The sequence below is a fragment of the Catharus ustulatus genome, chromosome 4 (assembly GCF_009819885.2).
Source record: "Catharus ustulatus isolate bCatUst1 chromosome 4, bCatUst1.pri.v2, whole genome shotgun sequence".
NCBI lineage: Eukaryota > Metazoa > Chordata > Aves > Passeriformes > Turdidae > Catharus > Catharus ustulatus.
Genome location: NC_046224.1, coordinates 46817305 through 46839359, shown reverse-complemented (window position 1 = coordinate 46839359; position 22055 = coordinate 46817305). Strand labels below are relative to the sequence as shown.

Sequence of the window (22055 nt, the reverse complement as noted above, 5' to 3'; positions counted from 1 at the left end):
TTTTGGATGAAAGTTCTGAACAGGTCACGCTTAGTATCAAGACTCAGAACAGCTTTGATTAACCACAAATATTGCCAATTTGCTTCTCATCTAATTAGGACTTATAAATGTCTCTGTAGCATGATGAAATATTCCATCAAAATTTTAGAGTGTATGTGCCTTGGGATTTTTTTTTCCCCTGGGGAATCTGGATTGAAAGCAGTAGTGATTGCAAAGAATTTACGAGGACTATTTTTCGAGGGTAACACAAGATAATTTGAGCTTTGGTCAAAATTTGAAATGGAACAAAACTTCTTCCATCAATAACATTATTAAAAACAGGCTAGGAATTCTGTTCCTCACCATGTACACTGAAAGTAATGTTATCACTTAAGAGCTCAATCATGCATTCTATAAATGTCTGGTTTTGTCGTGTCTACCTTAGACATTCCTCCAGCAGTTCTAAAAAGAGCTGAAGCACTTAATTACCCTGATAAGTGGGAGAAATGCTCTTTGCCAATGCAGCACTGAAGTTATGTATGTGTCTTGTGTTCTAAGACAGAAAAATGTAGGGCAAGCAGTCGAAATCATAATTCACCAGGGCCTACCAAAAGTGATACAATGCCAGAAATCCTTTCAGAGGAAGAAAGACATACTGGGAGGACAGCAGAACTGGAAAAAGGCAAAGATACTTGCCAGTGTCCAGAAGGATACTGGAGAAGCCAGTGTGCCTGCTATGACTGTGTCCTGGAGGGAGTTTTTAGATGAGAAACCAAGGAGACAAGGAAAAAGGGGTATAAAAGCTGTCACTTCAATCCTTAGGATGACAACTTTCTGATCAGTTTATGCTGATTGTGGGCATTTGCTTGTTGATGCAGTTCACATCAGCTTTGAGAGCCTTTAGTATTTGTTTTTTGGGTCACTTGCTTAAAAATGAACAAATAGGTTATCCTTTTTTTCCCCCCTTTTCCTCTTCTACCTCCCAAAGAGAAAAGTTGATCCTCTCATTAAGCTTTACCAGCTGGTTGTGTGGTCTAGCCAGTAGATCAGTATGTAAATACTTACATAGTGTCTTCAGTTGCCATCAGTTCTTTCTTATCCTTATAAAATTTTAGTTTATGTTTTCCAATCCTATAGTATTTAAGCTCAATTCCTTTAAGCCAAATACTTCATGATTAAATAGAGTGGACAACAAAGAGAAATAACTAATTTTTAACCCACACAGCTTTATAATAAAAAAAAAAAACAAACCTCTAGTTAAGAAAAAAAAGTACTGAAGCCCTGTATAGACCTGGGACGGTCATTTCGCCTCATGATTCCACTTGAAAATATTTTAATATACCTTACATACTTTACAAGGTGGTATGGTACTAAATTGCACATAAAGGATTGAAACCATCTGATGGAAGATGCTGCAAACTTATAGCATGAATGAAAATTATAGAAGAACTGGTCACTTTATCAATTAATGCATTCAAACCCTTGAACTCCTGTCTGAGTTTTGAAAGGCCAAATTGTTCAGACAATAAAAACTATATCCTTATTTAAAAGTTGTCCTCTTTGAAAAACTTCCCCAAACATTCAGCCAAAGCAGAAGGATTTCCTTTAGGAAGCCGGATGCACCTTTTTCTGTGACTGTAACTGGGCTTTGGATACTATGTCTTTTGGAATACAAAACTGTTAAGAAAAACAACAGCGGCTTACTCAGTTGCATTACATACTTGCAGATAGGATTATACACTTGTTAAATATATCTTGCCTTGTGACTAATGGATTCACCTGAGTTTTGTAATAATTAAAATAATCTCCATAGAATTATGCTGTGAACATGAGTCAGAGCTGAAGGATTTGGCTCACCAGTACCTGACAGGTTGAACCTATTTTATTACACCAAACAGACACATGGTGTGCATCATACTTGCATTATTAAAGTTTAAACCTTTCTTATCTGGAGTAAATAAATTAATCATATTGGTTCAGGTACCTTCAGTATTTTAGAACCACTGTTTGCTTTTTCAAGAGTTGTCCATCCCCAGTTGGGGAAAACTTTCTGCTCAGCCTGAAATTAGTGAGCACAAATTCGTGTGATTGTATCAGCACATTCAAGCTCACTCCAAAGTTGGCCTGGCTCATGTAAACTCTACACACAGCTGCTACGCCAGTGGGATGAAGTGGGGAAACAGCTCAGAACAGAGCTCTGCAGTCCCTGGACCCCTGACATTTACTGTTTGACCCTGTACACATGCAACAGCTTCCTTGTTGAAGATCATAGAGCAGAAGGAGCAAACAAATATCTTGGCTCCACTTTTGAGGCAGGTGTCCCCTCTCTTGATATTTCCTGTGCTCTGGGAGACTCTGCCAGCTGTCTGTTCAGTTCATGTGAGTGGTTTGTCTGAGGGCTGGGGGTGCAGAAGGGGAGCAGCCTTCAAGGGACTTCTACTACTATCAGACTCAATGAAGGAAAGAAATGTTGTGCTGTGAACAGTTATTTCTGTTCAGTCCTGAGAACAAAAATTCATCATAACATTAAAAGTGACTGATACCTTCTTTCATGAAGTGATTTAGACTTCAGGTGTGTTGCTTCTGCTATTTGAAATAAGTATTACAGCTTTTTTTAGGATGTGGGGACTATTATACTGAATGCATACATGCTGCCTTACTTTGAGGTACAGATCATTAATATAATCTATAATTTCTGTAAAAATGTTGATTGTGTGACACTTTCACAGTCATGCTTTACAGCCACATTGCCACTACTTTATCAGCTGAAGCAGTGGGCCTACCTTCAACATATCACTGGAACTGCCATTACCATTACCATTGACAAAACTACTAAAGCTTGTGTTTTGACCTTTGCTCTGTTTTCCCATTTTTTGCTTCTTCTTTACACTTTTATCTTTTTATCTAGCATCCCACTTGAATTGTTAGCCTTTATTTTTTTCTCACAAATCAATTTTCTTCTAGCATCCTCATAACTCTGCAACCTTTCCTGCACATTATTTCCCTTGTGTCAGGACTTCAGTCGTGATCTGTGTTTATCCTCCTGAATTCTGAATCCAGATGATGTCCCCTACCTGCCTGGCTGGAGGATGTCTGCTCTAAAGTGTAAGAGGATAAATTACAAACCTACAGTTCCTCTCTGAACAATGGTTAGCCTGACCTGTTTATCTACAATCCCTCTCTAGATATATCAGTTTCATGTAACCAAGTGAATATGTGTCCCTTATTTCTGTCAGCCGTACTTTTTACTCACTGCTTTCTCTATCTTGACTGTAATACTTTTGTGCCTTATGCCAGTCTGGTGGTGTATTTGATTTCATGTAACTCCAGATTATAGCCACAGTTTACACCTTCTCCACCCTATTTTCTCACAGATATGCCTTTTTCCTGTTTGGACATTATTCCCACATATCTAAATCATCCTCATTTTGACGTTAGGTTCTCCCTGTCTGCCCTGCTTAATCACTCAGCTTTTCACTCCACAGATACTGAGGAAAATCCCACCAAACTCACATATTCAGCTTGATGCCTGACAATGTGCCCTTCTTTGCAGCTTCCAACTCTGCCCTTTTCCCACAATTCCTTCCCTTACGGAATGTTCAGACACCTTCTCCCTGCAGGGTCATCCCACCACCACCTGCATCTCTCCCACCTGTGAGAGTTTGTGTATGTTGTCCACAGATGCTTTATCCTGTACTTTCCTATTTGTGTGGAAAACAGTATACTGAAGTTTAGCTGTTAAATATTCTTTCCCCCAAAACAGCCTTCATAAAACCCACATTCACCAAGAGGTACACATGGGCCTTTCAAGCAAAAATTGTAGCTAAGTGATTTCTAAGAATATAGATGTTTGTTTATTTACCTTTTGCTTAGAATTAGAGAAAAAAAGAAAAGGAAGACTAGTTTTTTAGCTGCATTTTTACTTACAGAGTATAATTGTTTTCCTCCATTATTTTTCATGATTCCTTCAAAGAATCTTGCATACTCTTGTTTGCATCTTCAATAGACCAGAAGCACTTCTGTGATTTATCATTGTACAAATTCAAGGTAGATGGGGTTCTGAAAGTAGTACCAAGGCCCTGACTTGGTACTAGCTCTAAAGTCAACATATAATGAAGGTTTATTTCGAAAGAGTAGCAGTAACACCAGCCTCACATCACATCATTGTTTCCAAATCCTGTTGGTTATGTATTACAGATGACTCTCTCCTAGTAAGTTTGCTTACTTATTACTTTCAGGGTTTCTGTGCTGGGAAAATGGGTTGCAAAAGAGGCTGTGGGTATCATGACCTCATCATTCATATTCAAAAGAAGATCAGCAAGATTACCAAAGTGCATTACTTTGTAAAATTATAACCCCGGAAAGTAATAAGATTCAATTACATTTTTTTGGCAAAGTTCATTTTAAGAAAGTATCTGTCTCATGGCTGTAGTTTATTCTTTGTCTTGATCATTTGGTAACAGTTCTCATGAGGATTTTTTATCTTCTCAAACCTTGAAAGAGATAAATCCCTTTTTTCCTGTGGTCCACTTCAGTCTTTGCATATGTGTATTTTCTGAAGCGTTAACTGTTACCAGTTGTGCCTAAGAAATCTAAATTCATTACACATCCTCAGCACTTTATAATGCTGGGGAATGAATGTAGACTGCACAAGGAGCTTTCTTCCCCTTCGCTCTGCAGAAGATCTGAAATAGCACACTGAACAAGAATATTCCAATCATTGGAGCAAATAGATAGATCCTGTGGGCTGAATAGTCTAAAATGCAAGCTGCAAAGCTGCAAAACTTCACAGGGCAGCTACCTCTGTGCATTCTTGCACAAAACCCATTGCATTTATTGTTAAGGATGGCAAAACCAAATGGCAGATAGGCAGAGGATGCTGAAATGTGTTTGCTGATTCTCTGTATTCTCACTTCAAAACTCAGGAGATTATTACAACAGGTCACATTCACTTCTACAAACCACAAACAAGAACGGGATAATTTATAAGTCAATACAGAGACCTGAATTTATGTATTATGTCAGTGTGATCTTTGTAAATGAATGATAGAGGACAATGCTGCAGGTATCAAAGGTTTCTTCTGCAAAATAATTTTAAAGCACGATTTAAGATCTTTTCAGTCCGCTTCTCATTTACTTTCTTTTCAATTATTTTTTTTAACTTTTGCCATTCTTGTTTTGAGAACACAAAAGTGAAGAGGGCTCTTCTTTTCTCTTGTGCTTTTATCTATGGTGGTAATAGTACATACTGTTCAAGGAAGGCATAGTTAATACCATGTAGTATATTGGGGCAGAGTAAGTCAAGTCATCTTATGTTTTATTTTGGAAGACAGCAGAAAACCCCATGTCTATAATACTGGGGGGTAAAATCCCATAGGAGTTGAATGGTGTGATGTGTCTGCATATTTTTTTTTCTCATGTCACTTTTAAAGGGTACAGGATCTCAAAGGAATTTACAGTTGTTCTTTTGAGTAAGTGTTTATGCTGCTTAACAATATGGACTGTCCATCATGACTCATTTTAGAGCCTGCCCTGCCTGCCTGACTTGTATTTCTATTTGCAAGGATTTGAGGCTGGCAGAAAGAATATTTCTGTGAGCAACAAGCAGAAATGATGCGTTGGACATGGACTTCATGGAGCTTTCAATGTTTTTTAGAAAGGGAAGTGTTAACACTGAATAGATGACGTTAACACCACCACCAAGAAAGGAAAAAAAAAAAAAAAAAAGAGTTCTGAAAACTGTATTGACTAAATCTTCTAACAATGCTTGTGATTCTCCTATATCCTGCTCTGTGTTTCTGTATGGATTTCTCATAGCACAGACAGACGCTACCCACAGTGTGATTCAGCGTCTGTTTCTAGCCACGCTCTTCCATGATTTTAACCTGATTTCACGGGAGGAACAGAGAATGAAACACCGTAGCTCATGGCTGTCAGCAGTGAAAAATAGCCAGGAATCAGACAAACAGCTTCATTGCTGAGATTATTTCCGGGATGAAAACTCGTCCAACAGCTGTTTGCTTTGGCCACTACTCAGATTTCTTTTTGGTTTTTTTTATACAGAAAAAAAGAGGTTTTTTTTTTTTTTTTTTTTTTTTAAGATGTGGGCTGGTTATTTATGTAGTCAGGAAGAGGTCTCTGCTTCCAGTGTTGTGGTCTCTGAGCTGTTTTGACAGTTGGAGTACGGGGAGGTTTCCTCTCTTCTCTCTCTCCTTTTCTACCATCCTTCATTCACTTAATGCACAGACCTGGAATGCTGTAGGAAGAGGAGAAAGCGAATTTATGAGTCCTTTAATCCCAGACAGGCAGCTCTGTGGCAGTTACCTTCAAGAAAAGTTCACGCCCCAAAGGAGCGTTTAGTCTTACAGAGCCACTGACTCACTGAGCAGTGCGTGTGAGTGGCTGCAAGGCAGAAGGGGAGAGATGAAGGAAAATTTTTGCTTCCTTGTGAAACTCGTAATATTATTGTTTTAAGACTTTTTGAAAAGATGACTGCTACTTTTGTTTAAAGTATTTGTTCTGAAATTGCTGAAGCTGGAGCCTACCAGACTGAGGTCAGGAGCATTTTCTTTGGCAGAAAGAAGATACTTTTATAGAAGCCATGCCTGTGCTTGGGGTTGCCTCCAAGCTGAGGCAGCCAGCCGTAGGGTCAAAGCCTGTCCACACTGCCCTCCCGATACCCAACCTTGGCCCCGCCGGCTCACAGAAGTACTCACCAAAGGCTTTGGAGCTTACAGGGGCAGAGAGCTCGATGCTTTCTTGTCAGCTCACATTAAAGTCAACCTGTGATTTTGGAGAGAGGAAAACGCTTCAAGGAAAAACCCAGGAGATCGAAGATAGCAAGGTTAGTTGTAAACTTTATCTGTGGAACTCAATTCTAAAAAAAAATGTTGATTTGCTTTGAAAAAGTCTTTAATGCAAACTTTCTGCATGCAGAACTTGGGGGTAAATGGGTAAATAGACTTTTGCTGTCATCACTGAACTCCCATAGCAGCCTTGAAAATTTGTTTTGCTCAGTGCTGCTGTCTGAATAAATATTCTAGTTTTAAATGTTAGTGTTATTCACTTCACAGATGAATTTTGATAAGGATCAGTAGAATCACAAGGAGAGAAAAATCATTCTGGCACCCAGTAAACAGAGTATTTAAAAAAAAAAATCTTGGCAGCTTTATGCTATATTATGAAATTTAAAAAGAGATCTCACGCCCACACCTATTCCCACAGGGAGGCTCTTTCAAAATAAAAACATGCAATTGATTTTCTTTTCAATTTTCAAATGATCTGGCTATTCTTGCTGCAGAACTGCTGAACCAGAAAAACAGCTTCTCAGTGAAAAGTACTTGTGCTTTTCTCTTCTGCAAAATAGCTTCTTCCTAGTTCCTATGTAGCCCCAATTATGTGTGAATAAAAAAACCAAAAACTATTATCTGAAGTAGGATGCCACAATATTTTTTAGACTGCATAGGGTTTTTTTCTTTTGTAAGGGGATTATTTTTGAGTCCTAATTAACTTCTAAAAAAACTTCTGTTAGATTTTCAACTAGTCTTTCTGTAGTAGTTGAAAACATTTTTCATGCTTTGTACATGAGTATTGAGTCCCTTCTTGTCAGCAGCATATATTTCTGTAGATCTTTCAGTCACTACATTAGGGCTGCATGTGTGGTTTACACAGCTTCAGCAAGCTGTGAGGCTACTTCCTCTTGCTTTTCTAGTACTCTTGGTTTGTGGAACTGATTACCACACTGGAATTAAACATATATTTTTATTTGTATCTCACTTTGAAAACACTTAAATGTTATCAGAGTTGTTACAGTGGCAAGATGCACAAAATATATGCACTTGTTTTTTCTTTGTTTTTAGTTAGTGGGTTAATTCAGTTACAGTGAAGAAAGTTGGTTTTGTTGTTAAAGCATAGTGTTGGGATTCTGAACATTTGTTTTCCTTTTTAAACCTTGCCACATATTTACACATGAGATTTTAGTCATGCCACTTAACTTTTCCCTTGGAGTTTTCTGTGTCACATCTCCCTGTATCTCAGAGATGATGCATTGGTGGTGTCAGATAGCCTATACAGAAATGTAAAAAAGGGAGAAAACTGTTCATCTCATGATTACAAGTGATGAACAGCCTATTTCTATGAGCATGAAGATAATATAAGTTTGAAGATAGTAAGTTTTCAACACAGTGCAATTCCTGCTTGTTTACTTCTTTTTAATAGAAAAGATTCTTTGTTTTTTAATGGTGCTCCTCAATGGATATTCCATGAAAAGTAAATTAGATTTGCAAATAATACTTTCCATGAAAAAAGCAAAGGCTGCTGAGAAGTGTTTCTTGTTTACTTATAAAAGTGTGGTGAAAGATATAAAGCATCTTGTCTTCAGTATTTAAACCACTTGAGAGCTATTAGCAATTAGTGAGAGACCAATTGGGAGACATAGCCTTCCAAGGCAGCTGGTCCTGAACTCTGCTGAACTTCTAGTGAGTAAAGTAACAGCCTGGGTGGATACAAACTGTGGTACCAATTTGCCATTTCATTGGTTTGACAATAGCTGTCATCTCAGAGACTGTGTTTTTAAAGAACAAAAAGCAAACTAACTTCCCAAAAATCACCTACCAGCCATGACATCCTTCTCTATATACGCTCTCAAGGGAGGCTGCTCAGCAGTTTTAAAAGATGATCCATGAAGAGTAAGACCAGGCTGTGCACATGATGGTCTGAAAACTTCCCCCAGCCACCTGGGTTCGTGGAAGTGCTGAACATTCAAAAAGTTACTAAATTCTGAAGCCTTTCTGTATTAGCCTCTTGTAAGTCTGACATTCCCAGTAATGCTTAGCGGCAGCTCTTTACTCAATCCTGGCAGATTTTTTAAAAGATTCTCTTTTATTCAACTTTTAATCAAGGGGTTTGGTCTGTAAGGTGGATGGGTATTTATGAAGATGATATTAATTTAATGCTCTTCTTACTAGTAAGCTTCAAAGGATCACCCTATAATGCTGTTTTCTTCATCAGTGATGGAGGTCCACACCATCTGGGTAGCCTCAGAAATATGTATAGGTTATTTAAACAATGGTTCTAAGCACAGATCTGATGAAGCTGCTAGAGTTAATGTCTCTTCAGTTTCAGATGCAAGTTCTTCACTCCAGGTTGTGTTGTCCCAAAGCTTGACCATTTGTGAGTGCTGATTCCAACAGACCTTTTGTTAGCAAAGAAAATAATCCATGTGATATCTCTGTGTGACTGTTGTATGCAATGCTGTACACAGGGACTCTGTAACTATAAAAATGGTCAGATAAAAGGTTTTTCAATCAAACTGTAGTGAACACCTAGTCTGAGTTTCCAACTCAGAGTAAAATCTAACATATTTCTTGCATGCTTATGTTATATATATCATTGCATATAAGGCAGCACTGATTTTAGATGGAAAAAATATGGACCTCTATCTGCAAGAGACCATGGAATATATGAATTCATAATCTAGTCAACTATGGCTATGGCTCTTGTCTGCTGAAAACTGCGTTTTGCATTGCTTGCTTTGGTGTTTTACATTTGCTGCACTGCGGGTCATAAGTTTTCTCATCCTGTCTGCAAGGCACTTAGATTGACACGTGACATATCCTGTTGCTATTTATTAAGTGCTAATAATTCTAAAATAAATTTGGGTTACGCATGTCAATACAGTAGGTCATTGCCACCCAGCTGTTTCCTCTATGAACTTCACTCTCACCAAACCTGATTGTTTGAGACTTTTGTCACTTGTTACCTTTCTCACAAGGCCAAGGCTGGTTGGGGATACAGTGGCAAACATCAGTTCTCTTTTCGCTTGCTGTTTCTCTCATCTCACAACATTTTGTTGCGCTTGCACATGCAGTCTTGGTTGTTTTCTTGTTTGTGGAGATGATGAAGTTTGAGGTTTAATAAAAGTGATACTGTCAAAAAAACTGTGGTAGAAAAAGTTTGAGGTGATTATGTTTACCTTTTTTCTTAATTGTATAAAACTTAGTTAAGCTTATGAAAGTAAATAATAAGTTGCTAATGATTTAAATTATTTTGTGTGTAGTTTATGCAAATGCACTTTTGTTCAAGATTTTCATAATTTGTGCTTTGGTACCTAAGTCTCATACAACAGGTCCATCTGCTTTCTTGCTAAACTCACTAATATTTAGGCTGACTGCATGAACACTTTTTGATGTGAATAGTCATGCAAAATATTTGAACACAAGTATTCAGAGCACATTCTTTTTCCCTGAGTATCATATAGACAAAAGTTTATTCCTATATATGTACACAGGAACAGAATCCAGCTGCTGAATTCATGAGGTGAAATACTGGCTGCTTTGAAGCAGATGAAGTTTTTCTGTTCAGCTGGACCATAGAGTGATTCTATGCAAAACCATGCCTGTAAACATCACTATATTTTCTAATACTTTTCTAATATAGTGTGTATAGTATTATTTATAATGCTTGCAAAATAAATCATCAGATCATGGTAGGCTGCATTTTGATACTGTTCTAGTTGTAGAATGAACCACTAAACAATAACAAAGTAAAAAAAGAATCCACTGATATTGTAGAAAGGTAAATTAAACAATTAACTAAAACTATAGGAAGAAGAAAAAATTATTTTCAAAGCCAACTTTTTTGGTCACTAAATCATAACTCTACACTATATTATTTGAAGGGTGGGTGTTGAGAGGCTGGGGCCAGACTGCTCAGCTGTGCCAAGAAACAGGGCAAGGATAAAAGGGCACAAACAGAAGCATAGAAATTTCCATTGAATTTCAGGGAAAAAATTCTTTACTTTGAGGGTGACAGAGCACTGAAACAGGATATCCAGAGAAGCTGGGCAGTCTTCTTCTCAGGACTCATTCAAAACCTGTCTAGATGCAATCCTGTGCAACCTGTTCTAGGTGAACCTGCTTTAGTAGGGGGGGGTGGAGGACAGGATCTCCCTTCAGTGAGTCTGCAATGTTGACCTGTAGCAAAATGCCAATGGCAATAGTGTTTTACTCCAGGACACCTGAAAGCATGATTGACTTCAGCTACTCTCACACATTTGACGGCGTAATCACAAGTGTGTTCCCATGAGTCCTCTCCAGCACAAACCTGTGCAGCTGCCAGGAGTCAGCAAATCCTGCTAGGCACACTGGTCTTCTAGTCTGGTTTCTTGGGGCTGCTCCTTGCAGTGAGAGCACTGCTTTCTGTTGCCAAAGTTTTCCTCCCATCATTAGACTTCCTTCTTTCAAGAGCCCTGCACCATCATTTATGCTTCCAAAGTGAATTTTCTCTGAGATTAATCTGATATATTAATTGTAGTGTTTTGGTTGTATGACTTGGATGATAAGATTTTAGCCTTCTTTCCTGATTTAATTAATTCCTTTACTGTTGTATTATCTTATTTCTTTTGAGTTTTTTTTATTTTCAGTTTCTCTTTGTTCCTGCTATCTCTCTGCTGCTGTCTGTTTTATCAGCTTCTTTCTTCCTTTTGGCAGACATCTTTACAGGCTACTGAAGACGACTTGTTTCTCTCTGTATCCCCTAATCAAGTCTTCCTGTCTTGCCTGCAGCATTTTTCATATCACTGTTCATTATCAGAAAGTGCTAGTCAGCCTCCCCAGCTGATCCAGTACATATATGTAAAACCAAAACTTTTCTAGATAGCTGAGTTTTGGGGCCTTGTTGTAAGATCCTAGTAGTAAGGAGATACTGGTATCCAGAGGATGAATAGAGAGTTGTTTGTGATCTCTCTGACAGGATCCAGCCCCACTAAGTTCTTTAAACAATTCCATTTTTATACAGGGAGATCTTAGGGGAGCTCATGAAATTGATCTTCTGCAAGGCCTTCTGGAAGAAACAATAAAGAGTGTTATGTGTCCCCCTGAGTAAAGAGACACAACTAACTTCTCTAGAGCCCTGAAATCTGGACAATTAAGCTGGGGAAGCAGTCCCCAGTAAATCAGCAGGATAGAGAACAGATTGCGCTACCTGGGGAGCATGTCCAACAGAGAATGGGATCCAAGTGAATGTTGTTAAAGTGCTCTAAAATGAGTGTCAGTGTCAAAAAACCAAGCTAAATACTTTGATCTGATTAGGCAAAAGCATGTTGGAGCTGTTAAAGTGACTCTTAAGGTCAATTTCACTTGGCATCGTACCATTTCATCTCAGTTTTATTCTGAGGGTTTCCGGTGTCTTTCAGCTAGCCCTTTTGCACTAGGTCATTAAGATGTGCATGGAAACCTTTCATTTTTCCTTCATCAATTTTAAGTAGTTTGTCAGTGATGTCATAAATCCTGCCCGTCACAAGACTCCAAACTGGGAAAACAGCAAGGCTCTTTTATAAAGACAGATCTCAAGACAAATGTTTTTGTTTTCCATACATGGGTGGAGCTCCTGGTCACGTCTATGGGAGTACTGTGCACATTGGAATACCAGATGTGTGCCATAAATGACTTCCATATCTCTGTCTTTCCTCAGCTAACCCTTCCACACCACTTACTTAGGTTTCATGTGACCCTTTCCCACCATTCCCCAAGTCTCTCCAAAGCAAGGCATCTGTTGCAATCACACATCTCTTTGACTTTTCAATTTCTTGGATACATTTTTGTCTGGTCTCTGAGGGCCAAGCTCCACTGAGTTTCCTGATGCACTGAATCTAGGGAACAAAAATAAATGAGTTTCTTTCCCCATTTTGTCATACCCTTCCTTTTCTCAGCACTAGTGCCCTGGAGGTATCTGCCTTGTGGGTTGGCAAGAAAAGAGGCTGCTCATTGTGCCGAGTGTTTCATTTACAGCACTACAGCCAAGGCAGCAGAAAGGGCAGCAGAAGCAGCCAGAAACCGCCTATCTTCTCCCCATAGTGACCGCTAGTGATGGGAAGCCAGCAGTGTTTCAAAAGCATTGAACTAGCTGCCAGAAATTTCAGTCAGCACTGTGGACACCTGGGAGTATGTGTGTTTAAAATTCACACAGCCCCAGTGAAGCCAGGACAGTTGGCAGGAGTTCAGATTGTCAGCAATTTCAGCTTCTTGTCTAGTGCTCTGAATTATTTCTTTATCAAACAGATAACAGTGTCTTTAATGTGCTTTATGTACCCAGTACCATCTGTCTACGCTATATTATAACTGATTTAAGAGCTTCATTCTCTATGAGCTTGGAGTAAATTTCACTGTTACATGTTTATTGTCTGGTCATCTGTGTCAAGCACATTTTCATAGAGTTGAGATAAATGTAAAGTAACAAAATATCAACTGTTAAATATTTCGTATTTGTGAACAAATTGTATTGAATGTAGGTTGAATGATGTTTCTTGTTTGTAATTTGTAATTGGGATCATGGATAGGAGGGTATTCACCAATCCGAGCTTAAGACCTCTGCCTAAATTTCTACTGCTTTCATGTAATTTCTCTTACAAAATTAGAACATAGAACTCAACTTATTCCATATTAATTGGTGTGTGGCGAGCTAGTATTATACCTCATCAGAAAACAATCACACTCTTTCATATTGCATTTGTGCCTGCTTGGGGATTTTCTGACCAAACAACTATTCAGTAAAAAAATCTTTTCCTCAAAAATGGGAGCGTGTCTGCAGGATGATGCACTATGAATACACCAGCAGAACTGAAGCAACCCAGCAACATTTGGTTGGTGCAACACTCTTGCAGCCTTCTGGGATAATCTGTTCTTCACAACAACAAATAGATATAAGTGGTCTCCATCTTCAGACAAAGATAATGGGCTTGTATTGTACCCCAGGAGGTTTTAGTTAGGCATTAGTAAAACTTCCCAGTCATAACAGTAGTCAAATAGAGGAACTTTGCTTGTAGGAAATATAGTATCTCCATCATTGGAAACCCCAGTGTGTACAGTTTCCAGTCATAGTACTATTAGCAGTGATCCTTCGTTGTGCAAAGGAATCAGTGACAACCTTGATGGTCTTCTCCTTCTCTTTTGTCATTCCTTGGTTCAGCTGACTTCAGGCACATGATAATGGAACGATGCTTCCCTTGGAACCTGAGCTGACAGCACCATGGCCCACAACGGTAGGCCATATGTAAGGACTCACTTTGGAGACAGATTTACTTCTTAGAAAAAGTGCCTTTATGCAGTATGGGTATTTCCAGGGGCATTGCACTGAAATATTGCAGTTCCTGTTAAGTTTCCCAAAAGCACTGGTAGGGTGCTCTTGAAGCCCAGAAAGCCCAAGCAAGCTATTGGCTTGCTTGGAAACAGTCATTTCCCTGGCATGAGTGTCCTCATGCCTCAAGAGCCTGTGAGACAGTGGAGTGACTCTTGGGGACTCAGTTCTTTATAGCAAGGAAGTTAGAGGCCCTATGAACATAAAAATCCTTAATTTAAAATCCCTTCAGGAGCACTGCAATGAATATTTCTTCCAGCTGTATTTTATGGGGGGTCCCTAGAAGACAGGAGCATCCCAAGGTACCCCTCAGAGTGAGGGGTTTGCTAAGGGGTTTACTAAGATTAGGGAGTTTGGTTGCACTGAAAAACATTTCTTCTCTCAAATAATGTTCTTTCTGTGGATTTTTCTGTTTATTTCAACCATGCTTTGATCCTAGCTATTTTTACTAGATTGATGTCCTACTATGACAGGTAGTCTGCATGTGTGCAAAAGTCAGTCCAGCCCTGCAGAACACATGGCTGTATTACACAGACTGTGGGAGAAAGGGGAAAGCATAAACCCCATAGTGCAGAGGGAAGGCAGAGATTAAAGGGAAAATGGATGATTTTCCCACACTCAGGCTGGGACTCTGTGGCTGGACTAAGAATTTCAAGTCATATATATCTCAAGTCCCAATCTCCACATCATAACCACAAGCCTATCCTTTGTCTTTTCTAAGGGATTAGTTAAGAATGAAACATCTAAATAATGAGTTATTTTTCCTGCTTGCCTCACAAGGACAGTTTGGCTTTGTCATCATTTTTATGTCAATAGCTAGCCTAAGTATGGGCCCAGCTCTGAGATGGAGGTGGAATTTTACTCCAGGAGACATATTCTCTTGATTTTGATGTATCCAACCAGCACAGACTAGCACAGTTTTTCAAAGATGCAGAATATTTTGTGCCCTTTGTGAGGCAGTATAACACTCATCAATGGTCCTGTCTGTAATGCTGTTGATGGGCTGCTGACTTGTTAATACGATGTGGAAAATCTACGTATTTGTGAAGCAGGCCTGTTTGGAAGAAAAATGGCTTTTTTGATACTAATTTGTACCTTTGAGTACACTGCCTAGCTTCTTTATAGCAGAAACTTATATTTAATAAGTACTAATGGTGTGAATTATGAATGAGAACTGCTAATTTTTTTTACTATCTGTTCATTCTGCTCTAGGTCCACTGTCCCTTTTTCTCTACTATACTGGACTAGTTTTTGAGTCACACAGTTTTTGTTGCACTTACATACAGGGTGCGCAAAGAGTAGTTCATTTAAATCAACTCTGTGTTTCACTCTGACCTGATTCACAGGATGTGGTCTTGGAGGAAGCCCATGCCTTAACAATAGCCTTTTGACAAGTGAGGGTGTTTGGGGATTAAGCTGGAAGAGGAGGAAGCATATATCTATTCTCAAACCTAGTAGTGGACTATTTTGTGCGAATCTTCACTTGCCCATGATGTTTTTAAGGTCACAAACCTTCTTTTTTGTTTTTGCTGGCAAGAGGATGTTGGCTGAAAGATAGCATAACTTCTTTAAAATTCAGAAAAGGAATGCAGAGTGTTTTGTCTGGTAAACGTGAAGGGATAATTCCCTCATGTAAGATGTGCAGATTTCTGATGGGTCTTGGGTGTGTTCTGTGTAAACCAAGCTGAAAGAACTTGGAAAATAAGCAAATCGAAGGGAAGCATAATTTTGAAGTGGTTAGAGCTGGATCATAATATTTCTGGATATATAAACTGAGAAGGTGCCAGCCACTAAATGTACTAACTCTGCATAAAACATGAGAGAATTTGACCAAGTATAATATTAGTATTGTCCTAACCTACTTTCAGCATGACATTTGGTCTGACTTATCTTTTTAGTTATATTTATTCCTTGTAAACCCTCCTTTGCTGCTCTACCCTTCTGATCTTAATTCAGCAGAAAGAATTTCATCCTTCAATATATCTCTCAACAGTTGATCACAATATTTTTTTCAGGTGAAACTCTCCAATTGCAGCAAATTTGAAAACAAATAGGAACAAAAATAGTTGTTGAGCTCTCTCTTGTGTTTTCCATTTCGAATTATCTCTCTGTGACAGTTTTAACACCTGGCTTTGAATCTTGTTGATGTTGTGTTAAGCTCCAAAAGGTTTGGCAGTGAAAACTTCCTGTTGTGCATCAGGATTTAAATTACAGGGCATGAGTAGAACCATCCCAGCTTAGTAATGAGCATGGCCATGCCCAGAAAGATTATTTCCTAGTAAGTGCTGTAAAACATTTGACCACTTTCATTAATCAGGAAAGGCAGCACTGCTCATACGTGATTTAGGGGTGAGTAAGACATAAGTCAGGATGCAGGATTTTTACTCACCACTACAACAATGAGATTTCCTGGCAACACATCTATGCAGTAAACAAGTTGGTTTCTTTGGGGTTTTTTTTTGTTTTTTTTTTTTTTTAGAGTATTTTTGTGTTGGTTTGTTTTTTGTTTTGGTTTGTTTTTCAGGCTCTTTTTTTGTAAGCTGTCTCTGTAGTGGAAATAAATAGGCATTAAATAAGAATGTGAAATAACAAATAAAAGTTCAAAAGGAGTTTAGAAATTTCTTTAGCTGAGCAGCCTGCCTGCTTTCATCATTGCTGGCCAGCTCACCAGCCATAGACAGAGTGCTGGAAGGAAGAGCTGAAGGAATCTGTTTCTCATGAAGGAGCAGCACAAGTCTGAAAGCTTGAGAGATGTAGGTTCAGATTTTCTTTTGAAATGCTTCTGAGAGGGAGTAACTCACATGGGAATTCACAATCTAGTTTCATCTCTGGTTGCTATCAAGTACCTCCTTGAAATCAACTCATATGTGAAATGGTAATAATGAATGGAGTTTTTAGAGTGAAGATGTTTCTTGGCTAACTATTAATTGATTATTAATTTTTTTTAATACTGAAGAAATAATATAATTAGCTACTTTTTAAAGTGTTATTGAAGTTACTTTTATTATAATAAATTTTTTTTTTAACCTCATCTGTTACTGATTTTTGCAGCTTCCTGTCTGCCAGGCTAATAATGTATCTATTCTTTTTTCCTGCTTGTAATAAGAAGACACAGGTAGAAGGTATTTTATTCAGAACATGCATTTTTTTTCCGTATAACGTTGTGATCCTGGCAAAAATAAGGAGAGAATAACAGCTTCTTTGCTGTTTCTTTTACCTTGCTGCAGTATCACTCTGAAGAATGGTATGGTTCTGTAGTATTAGCTGAAATAGGTTGCTCCACAAAGAAACTATTGCAATGATTGATAGTCAAGTACTCTGTTCATAGGTGATGCCATCTCCAGATGTGGGGGGGTTTAATACAGTCCAATTTGCAGAACTTTCTCATCTAGACTTATGCAAGAGCAAGGTTTCTACAGCTGGGTGCTGGGAATGGGCTGGTGTTTGTGTTACTGATGAAGGAGAGCAAAGCAACCCTCCCCATCTGTGACAGCTATGTCAGTCACAGCCTTAAAGAGTTTTGGTTTATAAGATAAGCTATTAGCACAAGGGAGTGGGGAATAAAAGAAAAATGTGTGGAAATGAAAACAAGGCTTTCTTCCCAGGGCCCCACCAAGAAAGTGCAGGATTTTTTCTGAGTTATTCAGCCTTATTTGTGGACATGATACAGAGATGTAGAGTACTGAGGGGAGCTGATTAAGGAAAGTTTCAGAAAAGGGAGCATGCAAATCTCAACATACTGAGTACCAGTGTGTTGAACTGAATAATGTAATTCAAAAAATTGATTAAAGGTGATTTGGCAAAAGAAAAATAATATTATACAGCATCCAGATCAGCAAAATAGATACTGGATAACTCAGAGATCCTAAAAGCAAGAGGATTATGGAAATACTTGCATCTATGGAAAATATTATTCCTTTTTTTCCTGGAAAATTGATAGGCTAATTTATTTGAGCAAAGTTGCAAGATTTCATTTTGAAATACTTATATAAATGCCAGCAAAGACAGAGTTATAGTAGTCACATTTCAGTCTAAGGGACAAAACTTGACCTCCCATTAAAATTTTTATTTTGTATGACAATAAAGTCACTATTTTCAAAACTAATTTTCACTCAGATGTATATTTGTCTGTAAAGGTCTCAGTAGCCTTTGCATAGCGTAATGTGATTCACAACACAATTTCAATATAAGCAAGTTATTCTGTCCTAATTAATTTGAGAAAAATACTATGTATCTCCATCAATATATAAATCAGTGTCATATCCTAGTATTGGTCTTTTGGAAGGTATAAGTGAATATTAGTTCTTGCCATATTGTAAGCCTATATTTGTAATTTAGTTCATTTCTCATAAAATTCTGCATGGATGCAGTAGTTAACCTGAACTGAAGGTTAAGTAGAAGCTTTTTACAATGTATGAATACTGCCACCATTTCAAAGCAACAAAACATTTCAGGTCATTTTGGAAAAGGCTGGGCTATTACTTCACATAGATCCACTATGAGGCAAAGTGTAATTTATTGATAATTACTGAACTGCTTGGTAAGATTAATGTGGATTAATCACCAGCTGTGTGATTATATAACTATTTTATTTTTCTTTTAATGCTGAAATATTTTAACAGAAAAATTCAAGTAGAGCCTTAGATACAAAAATAAGAAATTCCAAGTGCAACAGTGCTCTTCTACAACTACCTTTGGTTTTCTTATTTTGACTTTTGGAATGATGATATTTAAACTAATATTTGATACAATTCCAATTGGATACTTAAGGACTATACAGTGCTTTTTCTTTGAGATCAACACACTGTCTTCCTTTGAGTGCAGTTTGGAGGTATTGCTCTTAACAGTTAGAGTTTTTAGGACAGCTATTTAACTAATATTTTTTGTGCTCATATGATTAATTTTGTTCTGCAGATGCTTTTAGGATACTTTCAAATGTGTTTCAGTGTGACAAGTATTGGTTTGCCCCAACATTTTTGGAGTAGCAGGATACAGCTTGGATATGACTCCAAGTGTTAAACCAGCAATTCATTGAATAGATTAGTACAGCTCTTCTAAAGCCACCTGAGATTTAATTTTGTAGCACAGAGATAATAAATGTAACCTTAGCATTTTGGCACCAGCAGTGAATCCTACATAGAGTGAAACCACTATACATATTTATTCTATGGTTCATATTAAAATACAGAGATGGATATTTGCTGTCATATACAGATACCTGTTAACACTTATCTATGTATTTACAGAAGTTTGAAGTGTAGTCAATAATTTTTTTTATTAATGTGGAAGGTGTTTTAGAGATGCCTACATGGATATTATACATGTGCACATACACTTACATATACATCACATGTCATAGATGTTATCTTTTTGGTAAAGAACAGATAGACTTTTGAAAGAAAGGATAGAACTACTGTTTATAGTAATGTGCAAAAAAGTGAGATGTAGGACATATCTTTTTGCTTGTCATTAATTGTAGCATTAACTGATATGTTCAATACTGAAACCCAGCAGAAGCACTGATTCCCTATGCTGCTCAGACAATGTGTTTCAGTCAGTGCACCCACAGCACCAGCAGCAACTCTGCAGCCCAAATTCCCAGTGACAGGCCAGGGTCTGGCAGGTGGTGCTCTCCTCTGTCCCTCCACTAGTCCTCTCTCAGGCTGAATTACCCCCTCCATTTTTTCTGGGGTGTGAATCTGCCCCTGCAATGTTGAGGAGACTGATGCTAAATAAATTTGTTAACTTATTGGGAGTCAGTTTCCAAACAGATTAGATTCTCTCACCCTACATTTGTATGCTTCTGCAGCTCTCTCCTTTCACCATCTCTGTGATGTCTTCTAGGAAGATGTCCATTGCTTGCTCCATCACTTTAAATACCTCATTCTAGACACATCACAAAATAATCCTTCTGAAATTAGAACTTGCTGCATTCTTTAAATCAATGGGAGTTTTTCTGTTTGTTCACTGGAGTAAGAACATCATCCCATTTCATTGTGGTTAGACAATTTACAACGTCTTACATTTTCACAAGGTAAGATTTTCAAGCCATGCTTTTGTGTCTCATTTTTGGGAATGTTGGGCTATGTTTGTGTCCTGTGATACACAGCTGATGAGTATTTTCTGATAACCGTTTAATCTGAGATCTTTTATTCAGAGAAATTATGCACTTAGAGAGAGGAAAAAAAGAACTTCTACTTCTTTGTGTACTAACAACATTCAGAATGAATTGTTTTTTGAAATCTGGGCTTGTTACAGAAATAAATAAAACTCTGCCCATTCACTATTTTTTAAATTCTATCTGTTTAGATGACATGGGGAATTTGGTCAATTAAAAATTCCCAAATATTTAGGTTATCCGTGTTGCTGAAGAATTTGGACATTTAGATATTTCTTATAAGTGATGCCCTGTTGTATTTCTGAACAAAAATTTAGGAACTATGATTGGCATGTCACTGCCTTTAATTTCCTTGTATGGTACAGTATGCAGTTCATGTCCATTTTATGCACTGTATAGCCAAACTGGAGCATGCACAAATAGTATAAGGGAAGGGTAATCAATCTGACTGCGTGAAAACTCTGAGGAAATACTGATAAGTAAAACAGCTCATAAATTCTGCAGAGAGAATTGTTCACATTCATGGCTCTAAAGATTAAAATTGAGGCTCCTTCTGCCCCACCCATAAATCACTTTTGGCAGTAGAAATGTGGTCAGTAAAAATCCACTCACAATCTTTACTGCCAATCCATGTCGGCTTTCTCTGTCTTATTCAATGTTCCAAAAGAGACCAGTCTATTGGGCCCATTGTCCTAAAATATTGTGTTTCTTTAAGGAAATCTTTCTTTCCAAGTTCAGTAATATTAGGTCCTGATTGCTGAATGTTGCTGTTAAGTCAGGACTACGTGTGTGATTAGTGGTCAGTATGAACAGAAAATGTGAAGCACAGGCAAGAGACTCTTTAGGACTGCTTTATCCTGTCTGCAAATAGCCTGGGACCAATGGAAAATATTAGAAAAGTGCAAGTGAGTCCTAACTCTTTTTTACTGCATCATAAATCAGTGAAGCTCAGAATCAACAAAGAATGGGGAGCATGGAACAAAAATTGTTTGAAGAAAAGTTGTTAATTCTGTCTTGTAATTTTTATATTTATTGAGAATTAGAACCCTATTGATTATATTTGTCAGTTTAGGAAGGGATGGAGGTCCTGCTGAAAACTGAGACCTCTCTGAGAACTGAGAACACATACCTGAAAGGAAGGCTGTAACCAGGAGAGAGTCAGCATCCTCTCCCAGGCAACCAGCAGCAGGACAAGAGGACAGAGTCTCAAGCTGCATCTAGGGAAGTTCAGGATAACCATCAGGAAATATTTCTCCAGTGAAAGGAGGGTTAAGCAGTGTAGATGGTGAATTTACCATCACTGGAAGTGTTCCAGAAACAGCTTGGTGTGGCACTGTTGTTTAGTTGATATGGTGGTGTTTGGTCAAAGGTTGGACTCGATAACTGAGATCTTTTCCAACCTTAATGATCCTTCAGTCAGAGTAGAATTAACCTTCCTCATTAAAACCAGTTAAAAGGTTGATGTCTAGTCTGAGCTCCTAGTCTATCCAGATGGAAGAGATAAATATTTCTTGAGGGCAATTCCTTCATTTTTTCTGAGTTGTTTATGTAAATGTAGAATGACTCAACCTCTGGCAGTATGTGCATCTATTGCTTAATTAAGGAGAGATGAACCACCTAATTTAAGTTAAACCCTTGATTTTCAGTGTCTGAAATTAGCTGAGATGAATCTTACCTGTAGTACAGAACTTTTATTTTATTTTATTTGTGAAGTTCTTTTCAGGTACTTATTACTAATGTTATCATTATTACAACAGATTGTACTATTGCTTTTCAAAGTACATAATTTAAATCTTTTGAGGCTACTTTGCAAGCTAGTGGAGAC

At 37.9% G+C, this 22055-nt stretch overlaps 1 protein-coding gene across 8 annotated transcripts in view; it reads left to right on the top strand.

Annotated features, from left to right (window-relative positions):
* The window catches only part of NAV3 (neuron navigator 3), a 517660-nt gene that overhangs the window by 253662 nt on the left and 241943 nt on the right, over positions 1–22055 (top strand). For 6 of the 8 annotated variants that reach the window (XM_033057344.2, XM_033057342.1, XM_033057347.2 and 3 more), the window contains exon 1: positions 6123–6823. The exons of 1 other annotated variant lie outside the window; for it this stretch is intronic. In XM_033057344.2, coding sequence (XP_032913235.1) covers positions 6581–6823 — 243 coding nt within the window. In that variant the 5' untranslated portion in view covers positions 6123–6580. Of the gene's footprint in view, positions 1–6122; positions 6824–22055 lie in introns of those variants that run through there. One more of the 8 variants, XM_033057348.1, reaches the window with a different exon arrangement.